General features: G+C 36.7%; 1 protein-coding gene and 1 long non-coding RNA gene across 6 annotated transcripts in view; one reads left to right on the forward strand and one right to left on the reverse strand.

The window, feature by feature from the left end:
• PDPN (podoplanin) overlaps window positions 1-3,472 on the forward strand; it is a 17,730-nt gene extending 14,258 nt beyond the window's left edge. For 2 of the 5 annotated variants that reach the window (XM_050909597.1, XM_050909600.1), the window contains exons 4-6: window positions 1,103-1,138; window positions 1,527-1,638; window positions 2,265-3,472. In XM_050909597.1, the coding sequence (XP_050765554.1) occupies window positions 1,103-1,138; window positions 1,527-1,638; window positions 2,265-2,271 (155 nt within the window). In that variant the 3' untranslated portion in view covers window positions 2,272-3,472. Of the gene's footprint in view, window positions 1-1,102; window positions 1,139-1,526; window positions 1,643-2,264 lie in introns of those variants that run through there. The other 3 variants (XM_050909598.1, XM_050909601.1, XM_050909599.1) reach the window with 2 other exon arrangements.
• LOC127024870 (uncharacterized) overlaps window positions 1-16,623 on the reverse strand; it is a 23,733-nt gene extending 7,110 nt beyond the window's left edge. Inside the window, exons 1-3 of the long non-coding RNA XR_007767605.1 lie at window positions 16,561-16,623; window positions 15,590-15,647; window positions 11,930-12,024 (exon numbers count right to left, since the gene is read on the reverse strand). This is a non-coding gene — a long non-coding RNA (uncharacterized LOC127024870). The remainder of the gene's footprint in view (window positions 1-11,929; window positions 12,025-15,589; window positions 15,648-16,560) is intronic.
• Between the last annotated feature and the right edge of the window lie 1,511 nt (window positions 16,624-18,134).

Below are 18,134 nucleotides of genomic sequence, written 5' to 3' on the forward strand. Positions count from 1 at the left end.
TGGAAGTCTGTGAGGCTCACAAGTATGTCAGATTCACCTACCAGAATACATTAGTGATAACCTTAATTCACATGAATGGCAGTCTGTCAATCACATTTCAAGTCAGTTTGTTTTTAGCATATAGGCTTTGCTTTGAAACAGATAGTCAAATCAAATCTGGTGGTAGTTGTATTTCTACGAAGTCCTGTAGTATGTATATTTTTTCCTACTTCTCCCCTAAGTAGCCTAAGCCAATTACACCTCTGGTCAACAGCTATGAGCAAACACTTTTCTTTCTTTGGTTAGCTTCTTTTTGAAGCTTCCATGTTCTGCAGCAGTTTCATATCCCTCAATAAATCAGACACATTTGTTTAAAAATTGTACATGCTTTTACCTCCTTTCTCAGCCTGCTTGTCTCTGCTAAGAGTGTAAACCTCTTGTCTTGGCTTACCATTAAATAGAAGCAGTGTTTAGCTGATTTGAATTTTAGATAGAATTCTCAGACTTTTCCTAAAGGATATGCTAAAGATTTGGGATGGCATATTTCTAGTGAATTAAAAGTAGCATTTGTGTTTCATCTGTTTCTGATGGGGACGCTGCTACAAATTCAATTCCAGAATTAGAAGTGTACTAAACAGATTTTGCACAATCTTCCACACACAAAAAAACTACTTGAGGAACTTTTAAATTGACAAAAAGCCGTAATAAATAGACAAAGAATAGTTCAGCAAATGCACTGAGAGCAAGGCAAAATTTTATAAGCACAAGTCAGTCTCAGACAACTAAAATCTGATTTCTGTCTTATTATAATTATTTTATACCAAGTATATCCTTATTGATCTTAACATGATCACACTTAAGTTTCACTAGTATGTATTAGATCACAACCAGTCCCTTAGATTTTAATTTCTTCCTGTTACTTCAGAGAGCTCTTTGCACTCATTCTCTCAAGCTTTTCATTTGCTTAGTCCTTGTCAAAAGAACAACCTATTACACAGCCCTCAAACCACTGTGCTACAGTTGATAAAAGTTTTCCTTGAATATGGCATTATAAATTGGGATGCAAAACTCCGTACAAAGCAGAGTGAGTAATTAAGTAATTATTCTCTTTCTGGCTTTACAGGTGGACTGAGTGGGGAACCAGAGAAAACTGAAAAAGGTATTAAACAGAAGAATTGCTTATAAAGGCAAGGGAGAACTTAACTGCCAGGCAATACCCTTCTAGAAGCCACTAGCTATGCCCATGCTATTCTTAAATAGAAGTTTCAGGAGTCATGACCTGCTCCCTGGTCTGCCTCTTCTGGTTCACCTGATTACTGTCTCCATAGCCATATCTATATGGAGCCCTCCAGCCCAAAGGGACATTTGCAGGCCTGCAGGCTACAAATAAGCCTGCTGAACTCACCAAACCTACTTCAGAGTTCACAAGATACAAGGAAATTTTCCCCAAGGAGTGGGATGCAGCAGAACAGTGTCAGTTCTATCAGCAGCCTCTTATCAATGATCTCCATGAGAAACATGCTAACATTCCCAATTTCCTCTTCTAGGTGGTCTGGAAACAATTGCACTGGTTGGAATAATTATTGGAATCATAGTTGCAGTTGGAATCCTTGCAGGAATAATAATCGCTGTTGTAAGGAAGATGTCAGGCAGGTACTCGTAAGTAAATTGCTAATCAGGCTTTTCAGACAAGCATCATCCTCTGAGCAACATCACAGGAACTGCTTTGGAAAATTCTAATGCTTCTATTTTGACAAAATAACCTATTTTCATGCTATACAGTGCCTATTGATTCAGCAAGAGCTGCCAATGTGATGTGGGCAATCTAAACCCCCTCATGTGCTTCAGAAAAATTTGCCAGATGTAACAGCATGCATGCTGTTATAATATTCATCAGGTGCATGGGTTTTGGATTACTCTACCGCACAGAGGTAAAATTCACTACAAAGTATTACAGGACCAACTTCTAGAAGTGCTGGATAACACGTGAACATTGACAAGTCATCTTATCTTATTCCTCTGGACATTTGTGGAAGCTGCTTTAGTACCAACGAGATTCATTGGTGCCATGCAAATCTAAAGTGCTTTACAAACTCCAAAGTAGTAAGAAAACCACACTACATTTAACAAATACTATTCACCCAGCATTAGGAGAAAGCAAAATATGAACTGGGAAGAGAAATAACGTGACAGGAAAGACAAGGAGAGGGAAGAAAAAAGATCACATAACTTACATTTGGGTGACTACGAACAACAATAAAACGTCTGTGTTTTTTGTTTTACAGGCCCTGAAAATAGTTGAAACAAGCAACCATGCCATTCTACGCCAGAAAATACAAGTGCTTCTTATTTTATAAGAATTAAAGACTATTCCTGTATTGGTGTGAGAAGATGATCCATGGAAAATATGGTCAAAGAATTCCAGATCTATGGGGATCCCACACAACTCTAAGAACTCCCCCGCCTGCCCTTCCCCTCCCCTCCCCCATACTACAGAGTATGGAACATTTCATAGGATTTTTACTAACCAGGCATTTACTAGAAGAAAGAAAAAGATTATGCAGTAAGAAAAAAAACCCAGCAGCAATGAGATTTACATCTGAAATGTGATTTGCAGGTAATATACGCTAGCTTGATTTTTAAATGCTACCAAAGATTATTTCACATTACATTTTATGCATTTCTTGAAAAAACATATCCAGACTCTTTTAAGTGGTTTTGGCTGGTTGAGTGCTTGTGGCATGTTTATCCACCAAATGATGTATCAAAAGGAGGAATTAGCTTCAGAGAGAACCAATTATTTGCAAATTTAGAAAACACTAGATATTGGAAGCTAAAAATCTTTCCACTATTGATACAGATTTTCTGCTCTTGATACTTATGTTATTATGTGGCAAAATATGGTAGGCCCAGCTGGAACTGACCTACCAACTGAAAGCTTGCTCATCTGACTGTTGCACCAGGACTTTCCTGTCTTCTCTTGTTGCAGAGACATGCAGGGATTGAAATACACATCCTAAATTAAAGGGTGCTTGGAAAATACCCAATTTTGATGGGTCACTTTAACCAGTTACTCAGCACGTTTTAGAGCCAACATGTAGAAGCTTTTGAATTAGTGTATACCTTTTCTTTTCTTTATAACTGTCTCACTTTCTAACTGTATATTTGGCTTGTTTGGTAACACGTGTACAACACTAGATCAGAATACGTTAATGAGGTATAATGCATCTTTGGAGCCTACAGCTTTTCTGCAGCGTTTTTAGTGCAGCAGTACCTGAATGCACAGAGTTCAGAACAAAGGCTTTGTATGTCAAGTGGCTGCAATGCATCATGTTTTCTAAATTTTAAGGCACTTAAGTGTTTGGTGTAAAAATCAGGATAATCCATATGGTCAATAATTGCTAAACATGTCAACTTATCTATATTTGCTTTTCTGTTCCTTTCATGTGCCATGAACTATCATATCAATCCAGCTTTGGAAATAAAAATTATAATGTAAATTGTCTTATTTTACAATAATTGCTCTTTATTTTCTTTAAAAAAACTTGTTTTAAACTTCCCTCATTTTTCCTAAATTATTTTGCTACTTGTCTTGTCAGTGCAGTGTCTACAACCAACTCATTTGACACTGATAAATGAAATTATCATCAAAACTAAACATGTGAGAAAAAAAATAATTTAGTAAGTCTTTTTGGTGCAGTTCTTAAGCTCATGTAATGGGGCACTCAGTCTGTGATGACCGATGAGTAGTAAGCTCATCTTCAGACTGGTCTATGCTGAGATGAACTGCAGACTAGATCCAAAGGCTGTGATTTCTAGATACGGGTGCTTTTTTTGTCCCATCTATAAAAAGAAACTAGTTTTCTGAAGTCTAAATTTAGACTTCTTGTCAGTCTCAGAAGGAAAGCATATTTGGATACAAGGTTTTGGTTTGTAGCTCGCTGTCAGTAAATACAGTTGTCTCCAAATTGCTTAGCTTATACTCCTAGTAATACTTTACCTGGAACAGTCATTCTCTTCCTTACCAAAGGAAGATTCTAAACTACAGTTTTCCCACAGGAATGACTTTCCCCTTGAATAACTGTTCCCATCACATTACAAGCCGTATCCACAGGTAGGCAATTTATAATGAAATTGAAATATATCTTAACTTGTATGCCTTGTTTTGAGAGTCTGCTCTGATAAAACACAATCAAGGTTGTTATATGTAGAGTGAAATTATTGAGTATGTATGCACCCACACAAGGATGCAACTAACATTAAGGAATTTGCCATGTGTTTGGATTTAAGTACTAATCCCATGCAGTGCAACTTCAGATACCAGAGCATATGCATCCCAGAATTTGTCCACAGTAGTACAATACCATGGAATAATACATTCACATCGCCTCCAGCATAATCTCATTTGGTTTACTTCTGCTTACACTCAAAAGCTGCATAAAACTAAAGTAAGGGAAAAATGAAGATACCACTGTACAAAGTCATGTATGCACTAAATGAAAAGCTATAACAAGTTTAAGCCTAGTGTGTATCTTAATTCAGTTCTTTACTAATGCTAAGTTGGTATTGGGCATTTTTAAAGTACAAAATCCAAGGCCCAAAAGTGGGCTTGAAGTAGGCTGCAAAGTTTTCGCTACCCTTTTCTAAAGCCATGGGACCTCAATTTAACTTATTTTTTTAAAGGCCTCTTAAGTTAAGTGTCAGCAAATTTTTTTACCTATGACTCATTGCATTCTGCAGCATGTCTCATGTAACAAAGTCATGCAGTTAGGGTAAACTTTCATTTCTGAAAGTTCTGGTATATTAAATCAGTTATCTCTCAAGAAAGCAAGTCTGCAGTCTCTTATAGATGAGCACATGAGGTCCCATCCCTGACATACAATTCACACAAACCTTAATACACTTTCCAGTTCCTGTGACTCAGTTCCATTGAAGACATTTGTCTTGGCTAGAAAGAGTTTAACTTTTTACACCAGCATCCTTTGCCCCTGTACCTTTAGGTTACAATACTTAAAGGGGGCCAGATTACTTCAGGTAGTTTGTTTCCAAGTGTCCATACATCCCACTGGTTTTTGAAAGAATTATGACCCAGGTTCATGCATGACTGTTCTATTTGCTTGTGTGACTTGTACAAATTAGCTAAAAATGCATGTAAACTCATTTGAAAGCAGGAAGACTACAGCTTTTTCTTATTGTGGCAACGTAAAAGAATAGTAATTTCTGTTACTCTAGATTTAAAAATTTCTTGTCTGTACTGGAAACTACCCTGTAAGATGCACTTGATGTCTGACCAAATGCATGCCATATGGAATTATGAATTATTCCACCATTGTAGGGAATAGCACAGATGTCACCAGTTTCTTCTGCACCAGCTCAGTTGCTGCTAACTTGCAAATACCACAAAATGAGAAAACCATTCCTATGCCTGTTCTGAATATTGGTTAAGCCAGAAGTAACAAGACCCTGTTTGAAAAATGCATAGCATTAGAGCAGACAACCTTTTAGGGAAGTTCTGAGTTTTCCTGGATTGTGTACAGAACACCAGTTGAACAGCCTGCGTTCTGCTCAAGTAAATTGTGCTTTGTTCCTACTCCAGAATCTCTCACTAAGAGCCATTTTAACTTCATATACCAACTATCTAAGTTTTCTGGTCTTAACTATGTCTTTATATTCTGCCCTCTAGTTTAAAGAAAGTTTTATCAATCTTAGGTGAAATCAACCCCTAACCAAGTGGCCCATGCTTCACTGAAACATAATTTGAGGGGCTTCAGCACTGGAGACTCAGTATTTAATATTGTGCTGTACTAAATCTGAACCTGCAAAATGTGAAGACATTAATTTCCTTCTGATTATCAGCTGGAGTACAGGATACTCAGTATATGGCTAAAGACCTCCATTATTCTGTCAACATGAGGAAACAGCAACTGCTGCTACACTGATACATTTAATATTCTGAGGATTCAAACTGCCTTGCTGCCTAGAAATCTCAAGTGTAGAACCTTCCATTCAGCTTCAAGCAAACCTCAAGAAACAACAGCTTCTTCATGAAAATCTTTGTCGTATTTGCTATGTATTTATATGCTACTGAAGAATTCTTAATTTAATTCCCTTTTGTAACTTCACGATACAAACATTCTAGAAATACAGACTAAAAATCCATGCAGAGGTCTATCTTTCATATGCAAACTACTGCAGTGTTCTGTGACTGAGCTTTCATTGACTTGTATTATCTAGCTTCCCATTACTAGTTCAGGACTTCCAAAGGTAGGTTGAACACAAGCTACGTGTTTTTTGGTACAATTTATGTGGAAGATGGGATCTTTTCTGCTTTGCAAGAAGTCAAACAGCACATGGTCCTAGGGCAAATACTTCTGTAAGCTGAAATGAATGATCAGTATACATGCTTGCAGAATCAAGGCCCAAGGTCAGGAGACTTCCTACGCATGAGAACACATCAGGAAACAACAGCTCCATACTTTCACCAGCTGGCCAGGTTTGATTTTTATTCACCGGGAACAACATTCAATATATCAACACTTGCTTTTAACTTAAAGTCCTTACTCCTGATCACATTCATTCCTTTACAGTTAGTAACAGTTACATTCCCTTTTGCAGCTTGGCTTTGAGTCATGAATGTGGCTCTCCCTAACAGACAAGCAGGCACCAGGCTTCCTGTGAGAACGCCAGATGTCACTAAAAAAATATCATAAACATAGTTGTCCCCCTTGTGTTTGTGTCTGTGGGGAAGATATACAGCAGCAGTATACTATGAAAGCAATGACTTGATGCATCAATATTTATAGTGCTTCTAGGCATCAGTACAGCAATTCTTACAAGAGTTCATCTAGGGCATGCTTTTACTATAAGAACAGAAAATGTCAGAAGAATGAATTCAATAAAACTAGCAATAATTAAGTGTGAACTAGAAGAATTATGGAGATCTCCAGTTACTCCTATAAATTTAAGTGTTCATTTATAGTTAAATACCAATTAAAACATGCAACAATTGCTTTTAAATGTAAATACTCACTATTTTAAGAGCACCTGCAGTATGCTATTGCAAGTATCTTAGCCACATATTATTTCATTAAAAAGTACGTACAACCTGCACATTAACACTTTCCATAAAGTTCTCAAACTCAAAAGCACTGATGTATCATTCACATGAGGATGGCAAGTACTACCTCCAGTTCAGGAGAATATGATACACAGATTAAGTGACTTGCCAAGGGTTGTAACCACAGGTAAGCCAAAAGCCACCAACCCATGAATCTTTAAACATTAGTCCTGTCACAGCTTCCTATTAGTTCAAATGAAGTGATGTTGCATTATTTTTTATGGTAACATGATCCTTTATGTTCTTTAATATAAGATGGCAACAAAGGACACAGGGAAAAAAAGCAACTTACTGAATCTACCAAGAACCCTCAGGTCAGAAGTATGCTCTGATAGTTTTTGATGAAAAACCATTCCATCTAAAAATAATTTCTCCTCCACCATCTGAAGTTTTGCAGTGTAGATGCTACTGAACTACTGCAATTTAAAGCTTAAGTCATAACTGGCCTACACCATGCCTGAAGACATTGTTATGGCTATTTATACTCATCTGCTTAACTAGATGAAGTATCAGATTAACCATACCCATCCTTTTCCAGACAGCTTTTTTAACCTGCAGTATTAATCATACTGAAGTTCTCAGCATCTAGTTTTGTTAGACAACTACTGATAGATACAGAAGGTAATAGTGGATATGCAACTTGACACTAGGTGCCATAATGAGAAGTTTGAATTAGTGCTTTGTACATTTTTCACAGCTGCAGCACGGAGGCTTTTACGTATAAATAAACCCAGCATCACACTAGCCATGTGTCTTTGTCCAGGCCTTGTGGATTTAGGCATCGGACCAAACCCACAGCTCCCCCTGCTCTGCAACAAACAGACTGCAACACAAAGATCCCCATTCAATCATGTAGCTTGTTAGGCTCTTCCAGGCTGGAGAAGTCAGATTTTCAGACTCTGGTAAATGCTAAGTTGGCAAGTGTCTTAGCAGGCAAGGAGCGCTGCACATTTCATGCATTTTTAAGGTTGTATTCTGTTTCCAGAAAGCAGTTGACAAGGATGACTGATTTTGAGAGCTCAAAACCAAACAGCACCATCCACAAAAAAGTGGAAAATGGAAGAAGCAGGGAAAGCAGAGAATGGCAAAACATTGTCTTCGCTAAAATTTAATTTTCATTCACATTTCCAGATCAAGCTAAAATGAAACAATGGACTTGCCCACCTGTGGGGGCTATTTCAGATGTTAAGTCTCATCAGTATTCAGATAAACTTGCATCAGGGGAAAAAAATTCTTACAAATGTTTTGTTCTGACAGATTAGAAACAAAAAACATTTGTCCAGGCTCAGGCATGAAGGGGCTGCTCTAGGTCACCAATCTGACCTTTTCCTGGTCTACGCTTCAGGTTTAGAATCATAGTTCTAAAGTGTTCTCTGGGATCTCACAGCACAAGTACAAGGATAAGGAACCACTCAATTCATCCTGGGCTGCTCTTGCAGTATTAGAGTGTTCTACTGCATAGAAATAGAACATCCTTATTTTTATGTGCAATCAGGACCCCAGGAATCACCAAGCATTAAGCCCTGAAGTTCACTTAAATGCATTTGGATATAGATGAACTGTTCTTTTCCACAATTGCTCTTAAAACCTTCTGAAATAGGTTCTTCAAAGGATAAAGGCGGCACTCCCTTACATTAAACCACTACAAGTTTTATCCAAGTTGAAATTAAGAAACAAGTTTTACTGATAAAGGAATACTGACTGGGACAGAAGGGTAGAAAAGAGTTGCTCTTCAAAGTACTCAAAGTCAGATCCTCCCTCTACAGCAAGTCTGCTGAATCAATAAGTGTACGCATACAGATTCTCCCCAAAAGAATCATTTGATTTTAAGCTTACTTTTTCCTTAACAGTCTAGAAATTCAAGACTTACTTCAAATCAAGCTCATTAATTTGGTTTAATGAGAACGTAGCTTTCAAAAAAAAATAGGCTTTTGAAAGATTTCTACAGTCCACCACACCTTCTAGCAAACTGTACCAATACTTAACTATATTGTCAGAAAGGTTCGACTTCTCCAAATATGAGTTACTGAGCCACGTGCTGGTTCTCTTAGAGTTGTATTCATTAGCAAACTTCCCTCAATATAGTAACTATAGTCCATTAGGAAGTCAGGTGGCTTTGATGATTTCTGCTGAGTATTTTCTGGATTTTGACACGAAGTGCAGACCACAATCAAATGTATTCTTCCTGTAATATGCCTCATGATGCAAATCAGTAACAGCTTTTTGTGCTTAATTATATAAAATCCCAGGATGCACCGCTCCACAAATGAAAACCTGCTTTTTCGTCAATAAAGACCAAGTTCACAGCAAATATTTTTGCACCTCTCCCCTCCCCGTTGCTAAATCTACCTTAGCAAAATTAAAAGGGAAAGAAGGATTTTTTCATGGCTCATCTTTCTGAAAGCATCACTAATTATAATGCAGTTCTATCAAGTAAACGTGAATCTTTTGTGCTCTGCATCTAATTTAGAACTTGACTATTTTTCTTCTGAAATGGTACAGCAACACTGGTATAAACCAGGTTTAGTCTTCCTAACAGAAGGTAATCTAGCAAGAGGCTGCAGTAGCAGAAAGTAATTGCAACCTTATCTTCCAATAGGAAAGAGAGCACAGTAAGAGTGATACTGATGCAATGCAGCAACAATTCCAATAAAACCTGGGCAAAAACAGAAGCTCCCTCTGGTTTTTGAGGGGAAAAATGGTAGAAAGAATCTGTGCTATTCTTCAGAGAACCCCTCATTCTTCTTTCTCTTATGCAGAACAGGAAGCAACCGATGTTTTAAGAAGATTGCTTTCTCTATACTACATAAGCCCTTTAACTAATTTTTCCTACAATAAGACTGCCATCTGGTAACAACTTAAAGGCAATACTGACCAGCAACTGAGTTAAATCATTGACTAGAAGTGGATGAACCCAAATCCTTATTAAAACACTTCCTCCTTCCCTCTGGAAGGACTAAACATTTTCTAACAAGGCACTTGTAAATGTACTGATGTTTGTCTTAGGAAATTAGTACTGTATGTCTCATTTGAGGTAGGAAGCAACTCCATTTCCTGCTTTTATCAACCATGTTATCCTCAAATAACACATTCCTTTAAAGTCCTGTGGACGTTTTGCCTCATGACATTTTTGATTCATCCTATGCAGGAAACAGGGAAGGAATTAGCAGGTTCAGCAGGTGTACTCAAGGGAAAAGAGATGGGAATGTCAGCTCTTCCTCATTTCCTGTCTACCATTTTGCAAAAACACACAGGAGTTGAATAAGCAGTAATAACTGAGCATAGCATAACACATACTAGCTTCCTTCTTGAGGGAATGTCCTCTCCTGTGCACTTAACACTGATGCTATTAGCTGAGAAATAAGGGATAGCCATTCGCAGAACTGTCCGTGTTTTCCTGCCTACACCCATACAAACTGTTTATACCAAGAGAATTAAGAAAAGTCCACTTCTCACAACTTAGACATAGCTTTAGAAATTGGTGGTACAAGAGGTTTTGACCCAAACCCCAGCCCATAAAGGTAAGTTCTATAATAAAATACAGCTTACTTTAACAGGCAGCCTTTGCTTTATTAGTAAAGTAGTGAAAGAATTTACATAGTATAAGTTGCTGCATCAAGTTACCTCTGTGAACCAGAGCGGGACTTAGTCTGAGGAAACTACTTCTGGCACTAAGATCTGTCTCTTTCTAAGAGACAAAATATTAATGAGATTATGAAACCATACATTGCTATTAACCACAACTCACAGGGAGGCAAACCCTGCCACCTGTTCATTTAAACCTAGAAGTGCTGAACTTAAGAAATCTTTAACTCAATTATGAAGTTACTTCTTGAAAACAGTCTTCCTGATGGATTTTTCTAGCTCATTTTGTCATGATTAATAATTAGCTTACTCCCACAATAAGCACGCTTGATTGACTGAGTGGAAAGTTATAGCAGTATCTGAGAAGGTAAAGCATGCTTGCATTTCATGCAGAAAACTGAGCAAAAACCACAAGAATGACTTAAGGTTTGATACACCTGACAAGAAGCAATGTATAAAGAAATACACAAGCAGAATACTAAAATGAAAGACTCCTCACTGCAGGCTAATGCAGATGCACCATGACGGCACACTCAGTAAACTGTATCCTAGCACCAGCTAGTGGTAAGAATTACTGAAGGCATTTTTACAAGAAAAATCAACATGTTCATAATAGAAAAGCTTCAGATTATTATATATTGCCTCCTAGCCATCAAGCCTGATTTTATTTTTAAAATACTTCCAACAAAACCAAAGTTACATATCGGTTTCACAGAGTATGTCTACACCATCTATACAGCACTTCCAAGTGTTTTTCATTAATCCAGTTGCTAGAAGGTGGAAGAAGCAGTAGTACAGACAACAACCAGATGCTTTCTCCATACTCAGTGCTATTTCATCCTCAGAGCCAGCTTGTCACTACACAAGTAGTAGGTAGCCAAAAGAAGAGTTAAACACTACTCTTACCATGCTTTCCCTTCCACAGAGTATTGTCAACATCTTCTCTCAACATATTTCTTGTGTTTAAGTGAGTGTAAGTGATTAATTCAGCTAAGAAACTTGTGGTCATCCATTTTCTGGACCCAATCCTGTAGTGTGTGAACCAGTTTACAGAGGCAGTCCTAAAACATCTGTTCTAGTTTGCAATGGATACCACCCAATCTCAGCTGATAAATTTAAATTTATCTAAATTTAAATGGACCTTATCTTTATCTCTGTGTGTCAGTTGGTGTAATTGACACAGATGAATTTTAGCCAGTTAGTAGGAGTAATACTCAGGCAACGGCTAGTAAGTCCTATGTAACTTACCTGATGGACTAAATACCTCAGCAGCTGTCAAGTTCTGGAGAGGGCAATGTTCAAGTGAAGCATGTCTGTTCAAACTTGGACAGAAGTCATCCGTTCTGTAAAATGGAGAAAATAAAGTCTTGGGTTCCACAGCCTGTGATCAAGAGGTAGTGAACTGACTTCACTAACTTGACACCATTACCCTGCCCCATCAGATATCCTGGCTACCTTTTTGCTAAAGTCAGTCATATGGGAATTGTGGGAAGGCCACTGGAGCATGCATATGGAAGCCAAATATCTAAGACTAACTAGGTATGACTCCATCCTCAATTCCATGAAGTGGTCCTAAAAAGGAACCTTTCCATAGCTAGACAAGAATGGCAAGCAAACCATGAGACATTTCCAAGTAGTGTAAAAATTGGTAAGCTTGGATACTGCTTTCAGTTGTGAAAAATTAGATTTTTATAACAAAACCTGCTACTGGTGCAAAGATGACTCAGGCTGTAGAAAGCAGCAATGAAAATAAGGACTGTGAAGGACCTTGAGGCTAAGTTAGAAAGGATCACCTAAACCAAAAGGAAGTGAAAGAAGCAGGAATACTTAAGTGACTGAGTTTTAAGAGTCTCATTCCCAGGACATTTAAAGTACAAGTTACCTAAATATCTTAGTAGTTCAGCCAATTCTTTATCTGTCAAAAATGCTCTTTTAGAAAAAAACAGTAATATTACTTAAATTCAGAGCTATTAAGTAACCAGTAACCCTAGCCATTCAACTCTATCAGTCTTTCCCAGAGAAATTATTAGTTTAAGCCATAACATGCAGCACATTGTCTCCTATGTTTATAAAGACAAACTAGAATAGCACAGAAAGTTTTGATAATAAAGACCTTGTTCCAATTAACAACAGAAGAATTGGCCATATTGGTATCACTTGGGTCTAGCTAGTTTCAAGGCTACTTCAGACCCTCCGATAAGAAAAAATCTTTTCTAGAAATATTTGTTCCTGCCATGGCTCACTAAGACTTCTACACACAAGAAGTTCCCTGTCTCTAACCACGCAAGAGCCACCTTTTCAGTCACCCTGTGAATATATTCAGTCAGACATCCAGATTTACAAAAATGTTTTTGCTAGTATTTGTCTCTACTGCATGCTGATATTATGTACCTGTGTGTGCTTAAGCACACCCAGGTAACCTGAAACATCAGTTCATGATTTTAGAGAGCACAATAGCAGCAATATTGATATTTTCAGAATATAAAAAAATTTAAGTGTTCAGAACTTGAATCAACTAAAGATTTGTAGGCTTCTCTGACCACTAGAAATAGTGTAAACTAAGTGCAAGTCCACTGGAACACCACCAGGTGGTATATATTCTCAACGCAAATGCAGGGAAAATAAAGATGACTTGTACACACATAGCCAGATCTACCTAAATTTCAAGCACAAAAAAGTGACTACACGACATAGCCAACAAAAGCAAAAACTTCCAGGGAAAGAAAATTGAGAAGTATATCTGGCAATAAACAGTGGCAAGAGAGGAACAAAGACCAGTGCAGACTATGCCAAAACTAGACAGCTTGTTCCTGTCCAGTGTGATTGAACAATAGGTTCTGGAAAAACAGTATTAACAGTCACAGATGCACCCCAATACAAGAGAAGAATACTACAAGGAAGTGACTGAGTTCTAGAACAAGAGCATTTGAGACGAGGTTGATATTGGAAGTTGTATTTTTATTGTAAGAACAGATGTTTCCATCATGTTCCCTTCACAATTAGCCAAAACATGTCACCTGCCTTTTCAATGCTGCCAGTCTGTTGCCTCACTGGTTCTGGATGCCTCTGAAAACAAGGAGTGATTGGCCTGCTATAGCATTTCTCACTCTGAGAAGGTAGCACATTGCAGTAAGCTTCGTAGAGACATTTATAATTTAAATGAGCAGCTTGAGAGCCCTAGGATTCATACATGGAAGACTTCTACATCAAGAGTGACATGCTAAAATATTTACAAGTAATGTGAGTTTCTAGTACTTAATGACTCCAAACTAGCAATATTAATCCCAGACCAGAGATAAAACAGTATTTTGCTCCTCTACATCCTTTTTCACCTTTTGCAAATAAGCATACAATGACACTCATAAACTAGAAAGCCCTTTAACCACATAAGAAACTCCATTTGTGTCAGTACTTTGGTTATCACAGTTGAGATAAACACTAATTATTTCCAGAAAGAAATGTAGCTTTGAATTTTGACAAAGATTCTGTCCTGTTGGAGCCTACCATACCTTTAAAAACATACTGTCCATACTACACAGATATAGTAAGGCCTTAGAGCAAAATAGGAGTGAGTCTCACCCAAGTTTTCCCTTTGGTGGTGTTTTGTTTCAAGTAAAGTATTGAAATAGCACCTAACATTCTATCTGTGAAAAGCAGCAGTTATTAATGAAAGAAATCAATACATTTTTAATCAGAAGGACACGTGTCAGACTCAACTACCTCACAGAGCTCTTGCATTTCTTTAAAAGAAAGGGCATTCAATACCAGCATCTTTCTGGTCCACCTTTCACTTGTAAAAGCTATATATTAACTGAATCACAGCAGCACAGGAAAGTGTAAATTATTTGGAACTTGGATAATCAACAAGAAAACAGGGAAAGACATACTTGATTACAGGATTATGGGTCTCACTACATTAGAAGTGTATGGAAAAAATTGTACTGAAGGTACAGAGGTGTTTTACTCACACTCAAAGAATGCAGACTAAATATATAGAACCTGGTTAAGTGACAGCTAGTTGGAAAACAATAGCGTCTATTAACACTTGAGCAAAGCACATCTACTTAGAGTAAGAGTGATGGGATAAATAAAAAATACACAGGCTGGGAAACTACCAGCGAGGCTCCTAAGGTAGAATAATTGGAATCCCTGTAGTTCAATATATGTAATACTGAGCTGAGAAATCATGCCTTACGCCTCAAGTTTCTCCAAATCTTTAAGTCTACTTTCACAGATAAAGGGAAAGTTTGTGTTTGTGGATATCACATTGCTCCCTATTCTTGTGTCTCAAAAAGGCAGCAGAAGTTTGTGAAGATGATCATAGAATATAATCCATTACAAGTCACTGCATGAACAATACAAGGATTCTACAAAGCAATTTTACTGCCTCTTGCCTACCGTCTTTTGGTTTAATGCGTCCCAGTGACACCTAAAGAGATCAGTATTACTACTAGACAGCTTCACAACAACACTCAAGTTATTTCAAGCAATTCCAAAAGCAAAGTGTGTATTTTCGAAGTGATTTATTATCACACAAAACTAACACATTATTTTTCAAGGATACCCTTATAACAGATTCACCAAGCATTTGACATAGATACTGTTATATTTGCAGTGTGGATTCTTTGCATCCCTTGTGTGTTCATCTGTTCTATTCTGTACAGCAGAAGTTCCTGTACTAACTTGGTCAGGTTAGTACTTACTATTACACCCACAAGCTAGTATTCATCATAGGCATTCTCATCTTTACCCTAAGGAGATCTAGAGCATAGATAATTGGCTTGTTGTCATATATATTTTTATCATTAATTCATGATTGTGATGCAGAGGCTGAGTTGCGGGCAGACAGACTCAGTGCAGTATTTTGCAAGCTTTTGATAAGATTTCTAGCATGCAGAAGTACACTACCTCTTTCCTCTCACTTTTCTTTCAAGCTTTATCTTTTCTTCATATTACTTCTGTCATCCTGAATTTTGGAAAGAAAAAGAACCTGCTGTAAGACACATAGAAATGCTATACTATGCAATACTAAATGAGAACCTTTTACTATATACATAGTAGTGATGCTTACAGTTTAGACGGAAGATTTTTGGTCAGAAGTGATTTCTTTAATGCACTGAGTATCCTTTTATTCTTTGAAAGGTCTTGGGGGATGTTTCAAACTAAAAATTACAAATATCAAACCTAGAAGAGACTGTGCACCCATTTGTATAAGAATGGAAATAAACAGGATACAGGTACAACAGCATATTTACTACTAAATAGCTGACACAGTTGAGCAAATGGCTTAGGAATACCTATGGGAAGACCAGGACTACATACAGGTCATTCTGATAATAATACTACAACTGTTAGTTACCAAAACTACTGATAAACTGACAGCACCAGACAAGGTTTTTTTCTACTTTTTGCAGTCATACACATAATATGCTTACGACAGCTACATTTCATACAGATACTGAAAGAATATTACCGTTTTCTACTCTGAGGATTTTGACTGAAAAAAATGAACTAATACTTCTTTAAAACACCTACAAGCGTGAGTTCCTTAGTTTGCAGATAAAATAACAAATGCAAATCAATCTAAAAGCTTATCCTGTCTTAGAGAGTGATTAGCAAACTCCTCTATGTTTAGATTCTTTGGTTTTACCTACTCTCTTATAGTTAGTCTTATTAACTAACAGACTTAAAAATAAAAATTAGAGTAACATAGTTTGTCTCAGCATTCAAAATTCTTCCAACATTTATAACATGAACCTTCCAAGAAACTATGAACTTTAACAAGAACATTTTAAAGTATTAGCTTTTGTTATCATAAAACTATAACCTTGTATTAGTAGCGGTTACATACACAAAAGCAAACAGTTGAAATGAGCTACCTGAGAAAAGACTGTTTCTACTTAGTTCAGAGCTCCAGCTTTTCAAGAGTCCCTTCTCCACCTACAATATAATAGAGTACAACAAAAAAATAGTTAGTAGAATAAGTAGTAAGTGTTAAAAGCAACAGTTAGGTAGTCTTCATAAATGATTATACAGCTATAAATAGTTTCATATTGGCTTAGCATTATATTTCTACACAATAAGAAATAATGTTTTTGAACAAGTTGAAACAATTTAAGGTTTAAAAACTATCCATTAAAAAGCTGTTCAAGAATAAGCATTTAATACTAAAACATATCAAAAAATCTTTTTAAAATCTTCAATTAAGCCAAGTATAAACCAAGCAAATAATCTCAGCTATACAACATTCCTACTCTATCACTACAAAAAACAAAGCAAAATCTAGAAGAAAATAAAAAATACAGGAAACAAAAGACAACAAGCCTCACTGAAAATAAACTCACCTTTACGCTCTAGCCCTCAGCCTAAAATTATTGTGGTCTTCCATGACTTTTAAAGTGACATCCACCAATCAGTAGCAGGGTGAGTCTTCAAATTAAGCCTCTGAAGAGCTAGTGCAGCCTTGACCAGGAAGGAACAAAGAAGTAGTATCAGTATTTGATCAAAAGCCTTTACTCCTTTCAATCTTAAACAACTGAGTAGACATTACTATTATAGTAATGAAGCTATAAAAACAAACTAAAATGAATAAACTCAAAGTAAGTGTTAAAAATATCAATGTTTTGTAGTTAGTGCTACAAGTTTGTGGGTTAGCTTGTTGATACCTATCCTGTCTGGCTTACAATCTCAATAACAATACCTCTAGAATACAGGAAAAAAAGTTAAAGTAATAAGATGGCAATAGGCTAATTTATTTTTTAAAAGGGGTGTGTTTTGAGCTTTTTTGAACTTCTTCTAGAGCTGTATGTTGAGGAAAGTCATAATTTGTATTATTTGTGATACTTTTGGGAAACCTTATACTTAATAACCTTGAAGGTAGAAAGGTTCGTACTCTAGCTGATATGGTATGTATTTTATTCTATGTTTTTGTTTTCTCTGTTATAGTTATAAGGCTCTAACGTGTCAAATGGGAGCCTTGGTTTTTCTTAAAATAATCCCAAAACTTACACAGATGTAATTAGTCTAGCTTACTTATAAAATTAAATGTTAATACAGCTAAATTAGAATTAAATTAATTTAGCCTAATAAGTTCAAGTAGTTTAAACATATTTATATGAGGATTTGTTACTACTGCAATCAGAGGTTTCAAAACTGATTTTGGTATTTTTGGGTGACTTGCTTGGCTACTAGCTAAGGAAACCTTCCAGCTTCATGGAATGGGACTCCTCTATCCTGGTACTGTATGAGTACTTTGTGTGTCCAGGCTTATTGACAGTTTTAATGTTACTCCTTGATGTACATGCACAATGAATGTGAAAACAAAACAATCAAAGAAGTGTAAAACATTTCTGAACTTTAGACCTCCAATCTGTAACTGTATTAATGCCTCCCACCTTTAAGTCAGGGGGTTTTCCTCTGGAAAAATGGCAAATTCTTCATATTTCCATGTAAA

Source organism: Gymnogyps californianus, chromosome 21 (assembly GCF_018139145.2).
Source record: "Gymnogyps californianus isolate 813 chromosome 21, ASM1813914v2, whole genome shotgun sequence".
Taxonomy (NCBI): domain Eukaryota; kingdom Metazoa; phylum Chordata; class Aves; order Accipitriformes; family Cathartidae; genus Gymnogyps; species Gymnogyps californianus.